The 17610-nt window shown below is 41.7% G+C and overlaps 1 protein-coding gene across 7 annotated transcripts in view; it reads left to right on the top strand.

Moving 5' to 3' along the window:
* CDH17 (cadherin 17) overlaps positions 1 to 17610 on the top strand; it is a 76798-nt gene that overhangs the window by 32547 nt on the left and 26641 nt on the right. For all 7 annotated transcript variants that reach the window (XM_068525657.1, XM_068525656.1, XM_068525659.1 and 4 more), the window contains 3 exons: positions 2278 to 2493; positions 6088 to 6164; positions 8130 to 8321. In XM_068525657.1, the coding sequence (XP_068381758.1) occupies positions 2278 to 2493; positions 6088 to 6164; positions 8130 to 8321 (485 nt within the window). The remainder of the gene's footprint in view (positions 1 to 2277; positions 2494 to 6087; positions 6165 to 8129; positions 8322 to 17610) is intronic.

Genomic DNA, 17610 nt, shown 5'->3' with positions numbered 1-17610 from the left:
CCACCTGCTACCAAGACCTTTGTGTTCATACGGGAACTTTATCCTCTCGTAAAAGCCCCACCTCCCTAAAGTATTTCTGAGTGCCCCAAGAGTTGCTGTATGTACCTCTGAATCAACTTGGGCTGCCACTTGTTCCTGGCCTTTCCCACTCAGGGACATGGCACTTCTTTGACTCCTGGCTCATTCATAAGTTCTCTGCTCCCACTGAGTGGCGTCTCCTACTGGAATTTCCCTGTCACTGACGTCAATAGTCTTCACGGTGCTTCTGACAGCTGGAGGTTTCCTCCGTGGTGAGAGAAGGACAGTGTCCTCTGTGTTATGCTCACTTGCTGCGGGAAAGGTCCAGAGCAGGGCTGCTCAGACACCAAACCATCACAGAAGTTTGCAAGACACTCTTTCACTCCAACACACAGATGCTTTCCTTACAAGGGCAGATGCATATTCCAAAGGTGACTCGGTTGTTTGTGAAAGCAGAAATGGCAGCAGCTGCAACACTAGATACGTGTTCTCTTCTGCTACCCACGTTGCCCCTCCTCCCCAGCCCATGAGACACATCTGCTCGTGCCGGCTCCATTATAGACATAACATAGGTACTTCCATTCCTCCCCTCACAAACCCTCCAAATCTCCCAGTAAATCAGTAGATGCAAAGTAACATGGGGGAGGGGATGAAACCGACCTCCACAAGTGGGGAATACATATTCAAGTTTTAGCCCTCACATGGGATTCTGGCTGTGTGTAGAGAAACCCACAATTCCCATTTCACGGAGCAAGATGACCCAGCACCAACCAGAACTCACCCAGACCTGGGTGGAGCACTGAGTCAGAGCCAGACTTCTGGAACTCCCTGGGCTGAGACGTCAATAGAAATAAAACTTAGGACTATAAACTGCAGCAAGACAGAGACAGTGTCTGCCTGCTCTCTGTCCCGTGCCTGTCTTTATCTTTGGGGTGGAGTCAGTCTCTGCCATTTTTCCAGAAAGTTACTTAGAAGTAACCACGGTTGGCTTGTCCTTGTTAAGTTTTACCATTTGCCTTGTGTATTAGTATCTGAGGGTGGCCGTAACAAATTACCACAGACTTGGTGACTTAAAACAACAGAAATTTATTTGCTAAGAGTTCTGGAGACTAGAAGTCTGAAATCAAGGTGCCAGCTAGGGGAGAAGTCTTGCTTGCCTCTTCTGGCTTCTTGTGGCTCCTTGGCTGCTTGTGGCAGCATCACTGCAGTCTCTGCACTCTCTTCGCATTGCCTCCTCCTCCTCCGTGGGCATCTCTGTGTCTTCTCTTCCTCTTATAAGAACGCCCATCACTGGATTTAAGGCCCACTCCAAATGCAGGATAAGGGACTTCCCTGGTGGTGCAATGGTTAAGAATCCGCCTGCAAATGCAGGGGACACAGGTTCGATCCCTGATCCGGGGAGATCCCACATGCTGCGGAGCAATTAAGCCGCGTGCCACAACTACTGAGCTTGCGCTCTAGAGCCCGCGAACCACAACTACTGAGCCTGTGTGCCATAACTATTGAAACCCGTGTGCCTAGAACCTGTGCTCTGCAACAAGAGAAGCCACCGCAATGAGAAGCCCACACACTGCAACGAAGAGTAGCCCCCTCTTGCCACAACTAGAGAAAGCCCGTGCACAGCAAGAAGACCCAACATAGCCAAAAGTAAATTAAAAAAAAAAAAAAAGCAAATCCAAGATGATTTCATCTCAAGATCCTGGATTATGTCCTCCCAAAATTTATATGATGAAGTCCTAACCTCCAGCACCTCAAAGTGTGACTATTATTTAGAGATTGGATCTTTAAAGAGGTAATTAAGTTAAAATGATGTCATTAGTATGGGTCTTAAGCCAATATGACTGGTGTCCTTCTAAGACGAAAAAATCTGGATAGATACAAGTACTGGGGAAGACCATCTGAAAACATGCACCAGACAGCTATCTACAAGCCAAGGAGAAAGGTCTCAGAAGACATCAGCCCTGCTGACACCTTGATCTCAGACCTCAAGTATCCAGAAACTGTGAGAAAATAAGTTTCTGTTGTTAAAGCCATCCAGTTTGTGGTACTTTGTTATGGTGCCCCTAGCAGACTAAGACACTTCTCCACACACTGCACTACTGAAAGGGTTAGAAGAACCAACATCGATCTAAGAACTTTAGTCTGCTACTCAAAGTTACTTCCAGTGCTTTCTAGGAACCTGATTCTTCAGTGAAATCATTTTTTAATAGAGTAAAAAGAGCCTATAATGGATGGGTTTCCTTCTTTTCTTCTCTACAGGGAGCAGTATTGGAACACTTATTGCTCATGACATGGATGAAGAAAACACTGTCAACAGTGTTTTAGAATACAGAATTGTGGATCAAACCCCCAAAGTTCCTAGAGATGGACTCTTCCTGGTCCAAAGCTACTCAGGAACGTTCCAGTTAGCCGTGCAGTCTTTGCGGAAGCGAGACACTCCGCAGTACAATTTGACAGTAGAGGTGTCTGACAAAGGTTAGTATCGCCTTCACTGTGTCAAGAGTGATAACACTTGTTTTCTTTCTAGTTGTGATTTGTTAGGCTGCTCTAATGCCTGGGTGTATTACAGAAGGATGCTGTTTAAGAGTTCTTGCTTCCTATGTAAAACACAGCACAAAGGCAGCAGGACCAACATGGTAACGGCCAGAGTTGCAGCTTAGGCAACGTTATTATGTTGGTTCCTTGAGAAGAAGATGCCCAAGAGGGGATTAAATATATAAGGATTTTATTAGGGGAATTGCCTATGAGAAAAAATGGGGAGGGATACAGAGAAGGCTGGGAGAGCCATCAGAACTCAATACAAGCCGGACGCTGAGTGAAGGAGAGAAGGAAGGACAGTGGTGGGAGTACCATAGACCACTAAGCAGTCAAAGGGAAACTCAGCAAGGTCATTAGGAGTCCAAAGTTGGCCGTGGAAGGAGTCTGTGATCTCCAAAACAGGCCTACCTTAGCCTGCCGGCCTTGCTCTGTCACTGGCTTGGGGCAGCCAATGGGAAGCAAGGCCTTGGTGCAAATGTGGTGATGGGTTTCAGAGCAAGGCGGCATGTTGTCAATTAAGATCTCTGGTGTTAGGGGTTGGCAAGGCACGTTGTCATGGCCACCATGGTCACAAACAAGAAAATTAGTTGTATTTCCCAAGTCTCCCTTTCAGACTCAAAGGATTCTACTATATGACAGTGAAGGAAAAATATATCGTTTGGGAAGTTTTGTCTTCTTATATTAGCTTCTAGTTGGCCATTTGACGATATCTGGAGACATTCTTCCTTACGCCTTATACAATTTCAAAGCAAGTGGTTTTTAATCTGTGTTAAGTCATGAGACCCTTTGAGAATCTGATGGAAACTATGAATTCCTAAACAAATGTACACATTATCAACAAATCGCACAGACACACAAACTTACATGAACTCAGGGGCAGGCTTATTTTAAGATCATTAATACTCCTAGGTTAAGAATCTTTCTTTAACTAGCACTGAATCTTAGATTACCAAATAGTTCAGTGATTGTTATGTTACAAGAGAGAGATTATACAGGTGTGCGGAAGTGAAGAGCATCATTTCATACTGTGCTTCACATTTTTTTTTCATTACACAGTTGCTGAGATACTGAAGAGAGCTGGGGTTTAGCAGGCCCCCGAAGCAGAATGTTTGAGACATAGTGATTAGGCAAATATTGAGGGCCTAACATAATGTCTAGTATTATGTTAAGAGGTACAACAGAAGTGGGTATAATAAATCACCCCTGTCCATGATGAGCTGACAATCTCACACCATTAGCCAGCCATTCTTTCAGCAGCTATTGAGCATTTACCATGATTGAGGCACCATTCAAGGTACTGGAGATACACAAATGAATAAGACCCAGTGTCTGTCTTCAAGGAGCATTTGTGGTAGAGGAGATGGACATGTGACTAAATAAATTGTAAGAAATATGTACAAGGTAGCCCATGAAGGCAATGAGTGACTCAGTGGAGAGGGAGAGAGCTGATAAAGCTTTCTGGAAGAGGTGTCATTGATCTGAATTTTGATGGATGAATATGACAAGTTACAAAATAGTGTAGAGGCTTACAGAGGAGGAGAAAACCCATGTGAAAATGCATGGGGACCTGAAGCAGTTTGAGGCTGCAAGAGCATCAGATTACAAATTGTCTATGTACCTGACTACATCTATAGACTATATGGACCAGATTATACAGTATATTTATATATAACTATATATGTGTATTGATGGAGTTAAACATCCAGTTGTGTACTATAGAAAATTAGACTGGTAGGCTGTAATGAACATAGTTTTACCTAAAATCAGGGAAGATCTGTTAGCCAGGAGGTCCACTGCTGGCCCAAATAAGGTTTGTGCAGAGCAGGGAGCCAGTGAGTTCAGGCCCTGGGACCTCCTGAAATCTTCAGCCATTCTTGCTGTCTACAAACGTTCTGGGGACTGGACCCGGCTTGAGTTAACATCCACTTCTTTGTAATACTGTTATTATTAGATTACACACCTGGCTTTGTGTCCAGTGCGTCGAGCACAAGCTTTAGAGCTAGGCTGTGTGAGTATATTTGTCAGGATCCCAGCAGGAAACAGACAGCCCCCTCAAAAGAAGTAACCAAAAAGTGTTTAGAGAGGGGATTATTTGTAAAGGCTGGGGGTAGGGGTTATGGGAAACCAACAGGAGGTGTGACGCACAATGGCAGCCTTTCTTACCTGAAGGTGAGAAGGGATGAGGGAAGGTAACATTCCCTGAAGGAGCAAGGCCTGTCCCTGTGACTATAGAAGAGGCTGCTGGCAGGTGGGGAACTAGACCCTGACCCTGTTCCTCCTGCCCTTCCTTAGATGTCCTGCCAGTGCTCCCACTGGTAGAACCCAGAGGGCCAGGATGCCCACTGATGCAGTTCCTAAGGTCAGCCTCCGGGGCACAAAGCAGGGTGAAGGGCGGAGAGTGGACAGAGAGGGAAAAGAAGCGCATGGATTTGAATTCTGGCTTGACCACTAGTTAGTTGTATGACCTTGGGCAGGTCACCAACTTCTCTGTCCTTTGGCTTCCTCATTTGTGAACTCAATGAGAATGATAATTGTACCTACATCACGGAGTTAGAATGAAGATGAAATGGGTCATGCAAGCAAAGCACTTAATATGGTGCCTGGTACATAGAGAGTGCTAACAATGTCAGTTAGGACGAGAACCTTGGCTCTGTTGCAATCTACATTTTCTAGATAAACTGACGACTGCACAGAGATTTTGAGTGACATTCCCAAGCTCTCACACATCTGATAAGTAGCAGAGACAGAATTTGAACAGTGGGGTTCCAAAACCCAGAGTCTTCGCCCTTGTATAATACACTACTTCATAGTTAGAACAATGGAAACCCCAACAAAAAACCTATCATGTTGGTTCTCACTGTGGATATTTCCCTGGGGACCCCATCCCCACCTGTACTCCATGCTCATCTTGGACCTAGGTTGAACCTGCTGTCTCTGACTAGGTCTCTGAATTGTCAAACCCACCCCTCAAAGCCTATGCCATCTCCCAGAGTTCTATGAGCTACCTCTGCCTCTGTAGGCTGGGCAGCCAGGCCTTTTGAAGGGGGCTAATTGTACATTTCCTCCCTCACTTGGGCCTTCCCTTTAGGGGGGCAGAAGGGATACAGGACAGTAAGTGCTGGAAGTGTTCAGAGTAGGAAAGACAACCCTCTGGGATGCTCAAAGAAGTCTTTCTAGAAGGATAGTTTTGTACTGGGCTTTGAAGGCTACATAAGTTTCACTAGCCAGAAAAGAGAGGCTGCCTCACAGAAAAGAAACCATCTTGCTCAGGGACAAGCCTTACTGAGGAGGGGGCAGGTAGAGGGAGTGGGAAGCCCAGGGGAGCCTCTCGTGGGGTTTTCTTCAGCCCCTGGTGACCTGCTCATGGGTGCAGGTGGGGAGCAGAGAATCCCCTCACCACACAAATCTCATGTCAATAGTAAAATTGTGGCTATGGCTGTCACTTTACATGCCAACTGTTTTTCTTGCAGATTTCTGATTTTAATGCATGATTTTCAGTGAAAATTTTTGTGATATGACTTTGATTTTCAGGTTTCAAGACCCTCTGCTTTGTGCAGATCAACATTATTGATATCAATGATCAGATCCCCATCTTTGAAAAACCAGATGTGAGTAGTTATCACCTTGTTTTTTCTTTACTTTGTTCATATTACCTGACCCCTACTTCTGGGATAAAGACACAAACAGTAGTTAGGGAAAATGGCAGACTTAATATCTTAGTCAATGCACTGGTACCAAACTCAAGCATCATCTTCAGTGGAAATCTTCAGGGAACAGTAACATTCACTGTTATAGTATCTGGGAGCATCTGTTCTTTTTATTAGAAACTTTTGCCAACAACTCATTTATTTCAAGGACTGCTTGGAAGCTACAACCACAATCTTTGTCCAATTGAAAGGAGTTGAGTGGCTGCTTGCAGTTTGTCATTATATATTTTGTGGGTAGTAGGACAATAAATAGATTACTGCTAGGTCTCAAACAAGCATGTGTAGTCAGAATTTAAAATTTTGAATATTGGCAATTAAAACTCATTTTGTAATTATTGGATAAGAGAAAAGGGGAAGAAAAAACTAATCTCTGGTTTATGCCAAAAAATGTGCCCAAGACATCTGCAAGAATTAGAATTGGGAAAAAAGAGCAGGAGAAAAAAGATCGGTTGAGTATATCAAGAGGAATTCAAGTTAACTTATTATTAATGTGGGGGTAGTTTGACCGTTGCTTCCCTTAAAATGGATGCCTCTATTTATTTATTCCGGAGAAGAGAGAAGCCCTTTTGGCTAGATTGTTGTGTTTGAAGTCAGTTTATGAGGCGGACAAGACCCTTGTGATTATGTTCATAAATCACAATAGGGATAAGGCAGTGACAAAGAACGGGAATTGATTTATGGGAGGGTTTGAGGAGGTAAAAGGTGTGACAATATAACTTGTAGAGTAGGCACTGAGGTTAAGCAAGTGTGAGACTAAGAGCTTGTTTCTACTCTGCCTCCATTCTCTTGGGCATTTGGTCCTTTCTGTGTGTTGTAGTTTCCTTGCATTACCTCTAGACAGTGTTTTTAGATTGAGGGTAAGAGTTCTGCTTTGGGAATCTCAGAGCTTGGAAAGGCAAACTGGGCCTTAGAAAGGTGAGTCCACGTCTTTCATTGCTGTGGTCCTTTCCTGGACCCTGCCTGTTACCATCTTCATGATCATCAAGCCAAGAGACATGATCTGGGGGATTTTCAGCGGAGGAGTGGGAGATGGTCTAGGTCAGTGTTAATTAAGAGCACCTGCTTTGGAGTTGGACAAACATTGGTTTGAATCCCAATTCTGTGACCAGCTAGCTGTGTGGTCTTGGGTGGGTTTTACCTCTCCAGTCTTTTGCTCCTCTGTCAAATGGAGATGATAATATAGCTACTCAGTCGGGTGCTTTGTTTTGTTGCTTATCTTTATTGAGCGCTTATTATATGCCAGGCATTCAGGGGTTTTATATGCATTGTCTCTGTAAATCACCACAGCACACATGAAGTAGGTTCTGTTATTATTATTATTATTATCATCATCATCATCTCCAAGGACAGATGATGAACCTGAGGCTTTAAAAAATTAGATAACTTATTTCAGTTCACCCAGGTCATAAGTGACAAGCCTAGGATTCATACCCAGGCCATTTGACTCCGAAGTTCAGGCTCTTAACCACTATTCCCTGATTGATTTAAGAATTAATTAAAATAATGTAAAGTGCCTGCCACATTGTAGGTACGCCATACATAGTAGCTATCTATTTGTCTCAACTATAATGATAATTACAGTTATTAAACATATTGGATGTGAGTGGAGGGATACGTTTTAGAATCCTATCAGTAGATCTCTGAGGTGTTGTGTTTCCTGGTACGATGGATATCAGTCTACAAGTATGACTGATGTCAAAATCAACTGTAACCCACTCATTAATAGAAAAAAACATGCTTGGTAAGTATTGACGCAAACTGTGACTTGTGTCCATTCTGAAACCAAGGAGACAAGTTTGCCCTTTGACAATTGTACTCGCTGACAATGGACATTCTCATTGTTTCCTTCCCCTGTTTCCTTCTTAGTATGGAAACCTAACTCTCCCTGAAGATACAGCCATTGGAACTGTCATCTTAACCATCCAGGCCACCGATGCCGATGAACCACATACGGGAAGTTCTAAAATCCTGTACCGAATTACACAGGGAGACAGTGAGGGACGTTTGGAGATTGAAACAGATCCCGAAACCAATACTGGATATGTCAAGGTTAAAAAGGTAAATAGCACATTGAATGGAATTTGTCTTTTTCAAAGGTTAATTTACTAAGGACCTATAAGCAGAGGTGACATATTAGCAGTGACCTCTCGGGTGTGTGATGGACTCCTGGAACACTCTCAGTCATTCCTGTCCTCCCAAAAGACAGAAGGCAGGATTCTTGTTCTGGGTCTGTCACTAACTGACCAAGTAGCCTTTGCAGAGTGAGGTAGAATTGACATATAAAATATATAAACTACAAGATAGAAAATTTTTTAGTACAAGTATGTCCCATGAAATACTTGGGACATACTTACACTAAAAAATTGCTTGTTGTTTACCTGAAATTCCAATATAACCAGTTGTTCTATATTTTTATTTGCTAAATCTTGGGCAAGGTGGTGCTCCGGGCTTTATTTCTCTCTTTGCAAATGTGCGGTATTAGACTAGACGAACCCTATGAGCCCTTTAGGCTGTAGACTCTTTATCCTAATGGGCCAGCCATTGGCTCCTCTTTAATAATGACTGGAAATTGGTAGGTCTCCTTTAATAGACAAGTTTTAATAAACAAGTTTATTCTTTCATGGCTTCTTCCCTGCCTACCCCTTACTTTCATCTTTTATGGTATTGCTGAGTCCACTGGCTCTTGCTTTGTAAGGACTGGGTAGTCTAGAGCCAAAATCTTGATTACCATGATACTTGCTTTTTAATAGAGGGTCTTCCCATCCTTCCCTCAATCTACTCCCATCCCCCACTGTGTACAGCTGAAGTTTGACCCTTTCCTCCATGGCTGCCTCATTTATGCTTTAGAGCATGTAAACAGTTTACCAGATGACTCAATAGGAAGCAGCGCTTGTCATCCAATATAGTTAGAATTAAAAGGCGTCAGAGTTACAGCAATGGAGACTTTGCAGACATGGTTGAATGCTGAAGGCAGTGTGTTGGAGGCTGCAAAAGAAAGCTCTGGAAGAAAGTTTTGACCCAGAATAAAGGAAAGCTGAAGTAGACGCTAAAAATGAAGACAAAATAGAATAATTTCACAGAAAATGCATAGAAGCACAGGGAGAAAAGTGCTATTGCTGAAGGAAGCCCTGGGGCAGAATCTCAGAATTCTGATACCATTATGACTATATGACCCACCTCTGACAAAGAGCCTCGCTGGGTTTTAGCTGTGAGGTTTTTGTGTGGACCTATTCAACCCATTAGTATTTTGTGTGAGTCTAGACATTTGGAAAAGGTGCCATAACATCTTCCCCCTCTATTCATGGCTGCCTACATGGAGGCAAAGAACCCAGAAGAAAAGGCCAGTTTTCAGAGTTTGCAGTGGGTGGTCCAGGCAACATACGTGATCTTTTTGCAGGAGGTGGGGGCAGATAGCTTCAATCCTCCTACAGGCCCAGAGGTCTCTAGGCATCTAAGAGAAGATAAAGTCCTGTCCATCTCAGTATGAATGAGTCCCACATGTCAGTAATTTTTCACAGTGGCTTGTTGTGAATCAACTTAATTGGACCATTTGTGGCTAAAGGCCACCTATAGGGAAAAATTGGTAACCTTGATGATTAACAGTAGGTGAGGGCTGTAAGTATCCTCCCACACGCTCTTGACATGAGGAGGTATGTTACAGTACAGCAGGCCTCTGGCCAAAATCTTTGTCACATCCTTATTTTGTTTGTGGTTATATTCCAAGTGTCCAGAATATTGCCTGGCACACAGTGGAGGTTCAATAAACATTGGTTGCATTGAATAAATAATTGAATTCTGTGCCACGTACAATTAATAACAAGCAGGGACAAAAACCATCATCCAACTTGTGCTTTAGGCTTGTGATGTCCCAGCTCTCTGTCCCTCAGGCACTGTGGGCACAGTACTCTAGTGAGAGGATTCATGTGACTGTCCAGAGAAAAGGTGTTGATAGACAGAACAGAATTGGCGCCCTGGAACTATGAAGGGTATAAGCTGCTGGACTAGCCAGATGCTACACTCTTGTTCATTTAATGACCAAGAGGTATACTATATTTTTAACCAAACTGCGTGTCTTGAATACCACTAATATCACAAAACCTCTTTGTGAGATCACTTTGCTAATTAACAAACCTTCTAGTGCAGCTTGAGATAGTGTGAGCTCAAAGCCTGTAGTAGCTGCCTCTGGAGTGTGGATCTCTGATTAGGATCTGTCAAATGCTAAGTGACAGCCAGCCCAGAGGTGTGGATTCTTGATGAGGATACACTAGATGTTAGCCAACTGCCCCTAGGATGTGTGTACTCATGTTGACAGATGTATGTATTCATACAGTTTTCAGTATTTTAAATAAATTAGACTCTATTATGTGGTTTTTCGTGTGTAGCTTAGCCTTACTTCTAACTCCCTCCCCATTAAGCCATCCATTGCTTCAGAACCATTGTGTTGATCATTTTTTAAAAATTTAAAATCCCAATGTAGGCTACTTTTATTTCCTGATATTTTCTTCTTTTTTTTTTTTTAATAAATAAATTTATTTATTTATTAATTTTTGGCTGTGTTGGGTCTTCGTTTCTGTGCGAGGGCTTTCTCTAGTTGCAGCGAGCGGGGGCCACTCTTCATCGCGGTGCGCGGGCCTCTCACTGTCGCGGCCTCTCTTGTTGCGGAGCACAGGCTCCAGACGCGCAGGTTCAGTAGTTGTGGCTCACGGGCCTAGTTGCTCTGCGGCATGTGGGATCTTCCCAGACCAGGGCTCGAACCCGTGTCCCCTGCATTGGCAGGCAGATTCTCAACCACTGCGCCACCAGGGAAGCCCTCTTCTTTTTTTTTTTAACATCTTTATTGGAGTATAATTGCTTTACATTGTTGTGTTATTTGCTGCTGTATAACAAAGTGAATCAGCTCTACATATACATATATCCCCATATCCCCTCCCTCTTGCGTCTCCCTCCCACCCTCGCTATCCCACCCCCTAGGTGGTCACAAAGCACAGAGCTGATCTCCCTGTGCTATGCAGCTGCTTCCCACTAGCTATCTATTTTACATTTGGTAGTGTATATATGACCATGCCACTCTCTCACTTTGTCTCAGCTTACCCTACCCCTCCCCATGTCCTCAGGTCCGCTCTCTACTTCTGTGTCTTTATTCCTCTCCTGCTCCTAGGTTCTTCAGAACTATTGTTTTTTTTTTTTTTTAGATTCCATATATATGTGTTAGCATATAGTATTTGTTTTTCTCTTTCTGACTTACTTCAGTCTGTATGACAGTCTCTAGGTCCATCCACCTCACTACAAATAACTCAATCTTGTTTCTTTTTATGGCTGAGTAATATTCCATTGTATATATGTGCCACATCTTGTTTATCCATTCATCTGTCGATGGATACTTAGGTTGCTTCCATGTCCTGGCTATTGTAAATAGTGCTGCAATGAATATTGTGATACATGTCTCTTTTTGAATTATGGTTTTTTCAGGGTATATGCCCAGTAGTGGGATTGATGGGTCATATGGTAGTTCTATTTCTAGTTTTTTAAGGAACCTCCATACTGTTCTCCATAGTGGCTATATCAATTTACATTCCCACCAACAGTGCAAGAGGGTTCTCTTTTCTCCACACCCTCTCCAGCATTTATTGTTTGTAGATTTTTCGATGATGGCCATTCTGACCCATGTGATGTGATACCTCATTGTAGTTTTGACTTGCATTTGTCTAATGATTAGTGACGTTGAGCATCTTTTCATGTGTTTGTTGGCAATCTGTATATCTTCTTTGGAGAAATGTCTATTTAGGTCTTCTACCCATTTTTGGATTGGGTTGTTTGTTTTTTTCACATTGAGCTGCTTGTATATTTTGGAGATTAATCCTTTGTCACTAGTTTCATTTGCAAATATTTTCTCCCGTTCTGAGGGTTGTCTTTTTGTCTTGTTTATGGTTTCCTTTGCTGTGCAAAAGCTTTTAAGTTTCATTAGGTCCAATTTCTTTATTTTTTTAATTTCCATTTCTCTAGGAGGTGGGTCAAAAAGGATCTTGCTGTGATTTATGTCACAGAGTGTTCTGCCTATGTTTTCCTCTAAGAGTTTGATAGTGTCTGGCCTTACATTTAGGTCTTTAATTCATTTTGAGTTTATTTTTGTGTATGGTATTAAGGAGTGTTCTAATTTCATTCTTTTACATGTAACTGTCCAGTTTTCCCAGCACCACATATTGAAGAGGCTGTCTTTTCTCCATTGTATATTCTTGCCTCCTTTATCAAAGATAAGGAGACCATATGTGCATGGGTTTATCTCTGGGCTTTCAATCCTGTTTCATTGATCTATATTTCTGTTTTTGTGCCAGTACCATATTGTCTTGATTACTGTAGCTTTGTAGTATAGTCTGTAGTTGGGGAGCCTGATTCCCCCAGCTCCTTTTTTCTTTCTCAAGATTGCTTTTGCAATTTGGGGTCTTTTGTGTCTCCATACAAATTGTGAAATTTTTTGTTCTAGTTCTGTGAAAAATGCCAGTGGTAGTTTGATAGGGATTGCATTGAATCTGTAGATTGCTTTGGGTAGTAGAGTCATTTTCACAATGTTGATTCTTCCAATCCAAGAACATGGTATATCTCTCCATCTGTTTGTATCATCTTTAATTTCTTTCATCAGTGTCTTATAGTTTTCTGCATACAGGTCTTTTGACTCCTTAGGTAGGTTTATTCCTAGGTATTTTATTCTTTTTATTGCAGTGGTAAATGGGAGTGTTTCCTTAAGTTCTCTTTCAGATTTTTCATCATTAGTGTATAGAAATGCAAGAGATTTCTGTGCATTAATTTTGTATCCTGCTACTATACCAAATTCATTGATTAACTCTAGTAGTTTTCTGATAGTATCTTTAGGATTCTCTATGTATAGTATCATGTCATCTGCAAACAGTGACAGTTTTATTCCTTCTTATCCAATTTGTATTCCTTTTATTTCTTTTTCTTCTCTGATTGCTGTGGCTAAAACTTCCAAAACTATGTTGAATAATAATTGTGAGATTGGGCAACCTTGTCTTGTTCCTGATCTTGGTGGAAATGGTTTCGGTTTTCCACCATTGAGAACGATGTTGGCTGTGGGTTTGTCATATATGGCCTTTATTATGTTTAGGTAAGTTCCCTCTATGCCTACTTTCTGCAGGGCTTTTATCATAAATCGGTGTTGAATTTTGTCGAAAGCTTTTTCTGCATCTATTGAGATTACCGTATGGTTTTCATCCTTCAATTTGTTAATATGGTGTATCACATTGACTGATTTGCATATATTGAAGAATCCTTGCATTCCTGGGATAAATCTCACTTGATCATGGTGTATGATCCTTTTAATGTGCTGTTGGATTATGTTTGCTATTATTTTGTTGAGGATTTTTGCATCCATGTTCATCAGTGATATTGGCCTGTAGTTTTCTTTTTTTGTAACATCTTTGTCTTGTTTTGGTATCAGGATGATGGTGGCCTTGTAGAATGAATTTGGGAGGTTTCCTCCCTCTGCTATATTTTGGAAGAGTTTGAGAAGGATAGGTGTTAGCTCGTCTCTAAATGTTTGATAGAATTCACCTGTGAATCAGTCTGGTCCCAGGCTTTTGTTTGTTGGAAGATTTTAAATCACAGTTTCAATTTCAGTGCTTGTGATGTGTCTGTTCATATTTTCAATTTCTTCTTTGTTCAGTCTCGGAAGGTTGTGCTTTCCTAAGAATTTGTCCATTTTATTGGCATATAGTTGCTTGTAGTAATCTCTCATGATCCTTTGTATTTCTGCAGTGTCAGTTGTTACTTCTCCTTTTTCATTCTAAATCTGTTGATTTGAGTCTTCTCCCTTTTCTTCTTGATGAGTCTGGCTAATGGTTTACCAATTTTCTTTATCTTCTCAAAGAACCAGCTTTTAGTTTTATTGATCTTTGCTATCATTTCCTTCATTTCTTTTTCATGTATTTCTGATCTGATCTTTATGATTTCTTTCCTTCTGCTAACTTAGGGGTTTTTTTGTTCTTCTTTCTCTAACTGCTTTAGATGTAAGGTTACATTGTTTTTGTCAGATTTTTCTTGTTTCTTGAGGTAGGATTGTATTGCTATAATCTTCCCTCTTAGAAATGCTTTTGCTGCATCCCATAGGTTTTGGGCCATCGAGTATTCATTGTCATTTGTTTCTAGGTATTTTTTGATTTCCTCTTTGATTTCTTAAGTGATCTCTTGGTTATTTAATAGTGTATTGTTTAGCTTCTGTGTGTTTGTATTTTTTACATTTTTTTTCCCTGTAATTGATATCTAGTCTCATAGCGCTGTGGTCAGAAAAGATAGTTGATACGATTTCAATTTTCTTAAATTTACCAAGGCTTGATTTGTGACCCAAGATATGATCTATCCTGGAGAATGTTCCATGAGCACTTGAGAAGAAAGTGTATTCTGTTGTTTTTGGATGGAATATCCTATAAATATCGATTAAGTCCATCTTGTTTAATGTATCATTTAAAGCTTGTGTTTCCTTATTTATTTTCATTTTGGATGATCTGTTCATTGGTGAAAGTGAGGTGTTAAATTCTCCTACTATTATTGTGTTACTGTCACTTTACCCTTTTATGGCTGTTAGCATTTGCCTTATGTATTGAGGTGCTCCTATGTTGGGTGCATAAATATTTACAATTGTTATATCTTCTTGGATTGATCCCTTGATCATTATATAGTGTCCTTCTTTGTCTCTTGTAATAGTCTTTACTTTAAAGTCGATTTTGTCTGATATGAGAATTGCTACTGCAGCTTTCTTTTGATTTACATTTGCATGGAATATCTTTTTTCATCCCCTCACTTTCAGTCTGTATGTGTCCCTAGGTCTGAAGTGGGTTTCTTGTAGACAGCATATATATGGGTCTTGTTTTTATATCCACTCAGCCAGTCTATGTCTTTTGGTTGGAGTTTTTAATCCATTTACATTTAAGGTAATTACTGATATGTATGTTCCTATTACCATTTTCTTAATTGTTCTGTGTTTGTTTGTTATTGTAGGTCTTTTCCTTCTCTTGTGTTTCCTACCTAGAGAAGTTTCTTTAGCATTTGTTTTAAGGCTGGTTTGGTGGTGCTGAATTCTCTTAGCTTTTGCTTGTCTGTAAATGTTTTAATTTCTCAGTGAATCTGAATGAGATTCTTGCTGGGTAGAATAATCTTGGTTGTAGGTTTTTCCCTTTCATCACTTTAAATATGTCCTGCCACTCCCTTCTGGCTGCAGAGTCTCCGCTGAAAGATCAGTTGTTAACCTTATGGGGATTCCCTTGTATGTTATTTGTTGCTTTTCCCTTGTTGCTTTTAATATTTTTTCTTTGTATTTAATTGTTGATAGTTTGATTAATATGTGTCTTGGTGTGCTTCTCCTTGGATTTATCCTGTATGGGACTCTCTGCACTTCCTGGACTTGATTGACTATTTCCTTTCCCATATTAGGGAAGTTTTCAACTATAATCTCTTGAAATATTTTCTCAGTGCCTTTCTTTTTCTCTTCTTCTTCTGGGTCCCCTATAATTCGAATGTTGGTGCATTTAATGTTGTCCCAGAGGTCTCTGAGACTGTCCTCAATTCTTTCCATTCTTTTTTCTTTATTCTGCTCTGCAGTAGTTATTTCCACTATTTTATCTTCCAGGTCACTTATCCGTCCTTCTGCCTCCATTATTCTGCCATTGTTTCCTTCTAGAGAATTTTAAATTTCATTTATTGTGTTATCATTTTTTGCTCTTTAGTTCTTCTAGTTCCTTGTTAAAGGTTTCTTTATTTTCTCCATTCTATTTCCATGGTTTTGGATCATCTTTGCTATCATTACTCTGAATTCTTTTTCAGGTAGACTGCCTATTTCCTATTCATTTGTGTGGTCTGGTGGGTTTTTACCTTGCTCCTTCATTTGCTGTGTATTTCTCTGTCTTCTCATTTTGCTTAACTTACTGTGTTTGGGGTCTCCTTTTCACAGTCTGCAGGTTTGTAGTTCCTGTTGTTTTTTGGTGTCTGCCCCCAGTGGGTAAGATTAGTTCAGTGGGTTGTGTAAGCTTCCTGGTGGAGGGGACTGGTGCCTGTGTTCTGGTGGATGAGGCTGGATCCTGTCTTTCGGGTGGGCAGGACCACATCCAGTGGTGTATTTTGGGGTGTCTGTGAACTTATTATGATTTTAGGCAAACTCTCTGCTAATGGGTGGAGTTGTGCTCCTGTCTTGCTAGTTGTTCTGTAGGGGGTGTCCAGCACTGGAGCTTGCTGGTCCTTGAGTGGAGCTGGATATTAGTGTTGAGATGGAGATCTCTGGGAGAGCTCTTGCTGATTGATGTTATGTGGGGCCAGAAGTTCTCTGGTGGCCCAATGTCCTGAACTTGGCTCTCCCACCTCAGAGGCTCAGGCCTGACACCCGGCCAGAGCACCAAGACCCTGTCAGCCACACAGCTCAGAAGAAAAGGGAGAAAAAATAGAAAGAAAGAAAAATAAATAAAATTAATAAAGTTATTAAACTAAAAAAAATTTTTTAATTATTAAAATAAAAATAATAAAAAAAGAAGAGAGCAGCCAAACCAATAAACAAATCCACCCATGATAACAAGTGCTAAAAACTAAACTAAGATAACCATATAAATTAGAAACTAGTCAGTTGCATACAGCAAATCCGAAGTCTACAGTTGCTCCCAAAGGCCACCACCTCAATTTTGGGATGATTCATTGTCTAGTCAGGTATTCCACAGATGCAAGTACATCAAGTTGATTATGGAGATTTAATCTGCTGTTCCTGAGGCTGCACAGAGAAATTTCCCTTTCTCTTCTTTGTTTGCACAGCTCCTGGGGTTCAGCTTTGGATTTGGCCTCACCTCTGCATGTAGGTCATCCTCTGGTGTCTGTTCTTCACCCAGACAGGAGGGGGTTAAAGGAGCGGCTGAATAGGGGGCTCTGGCTCACTCAGGCCAGTGGGAGGGAGAGGTATGGAATGCGGGGAAAGCCTGTGGCGGCAGAGGCCAGTGTGACTTAGCAACAGCCCAAGGCATGCCGTGTGTTCTACCGGGGAAGTTGTCCCTGGATCACAGGACCCTGGCAGTGGTGGGCTGCATAGGGTCCCGGTAGGGGAGGTGTGGATAGTGACCTGTGCTTGCACACAGGCTTCTTGGTGGCTGCAGCAGCAGCCTTAGCGTTTCATGCCTGTCTCTGGTGTCCGTGCTGATAGCTGCAGCTCGCGCCCTTCTCTGAAGCTTGTTTAGGCGGTGCTCTGAATCCCCTCTCCTTGTGCACCCCGAAACAATGGTCTCTTGCCTCTTAGGCAGGTCCAGACTTTTTCCCGGACTCCCTCCCAGCTAGCTGTGGCGCACTAGCCCCCTTCAGGCTGTGT

The sequence above is a fragment of the Eschrichtius robustus genome, chromosome 17 (assembly GCF_028021215.1).
Source record: "Eschrichtius robustus isolate mEscRob2 chromosome 17, mEscRob2.pri, whole genome shotgun sequence".
Classification (NCBI taxonomy): Eukaryota; Metazoa; Chordata; class Mammalia; order Artiodactyla; family Eschrichtiidae; genus Eschrichtius; species Eschrichtius robustus.
The sequence above is the reverse complement of the archived record's forward strand: the minus strand, read 5'-3'. Positions and strand labels throughout refer to the sequence as shown.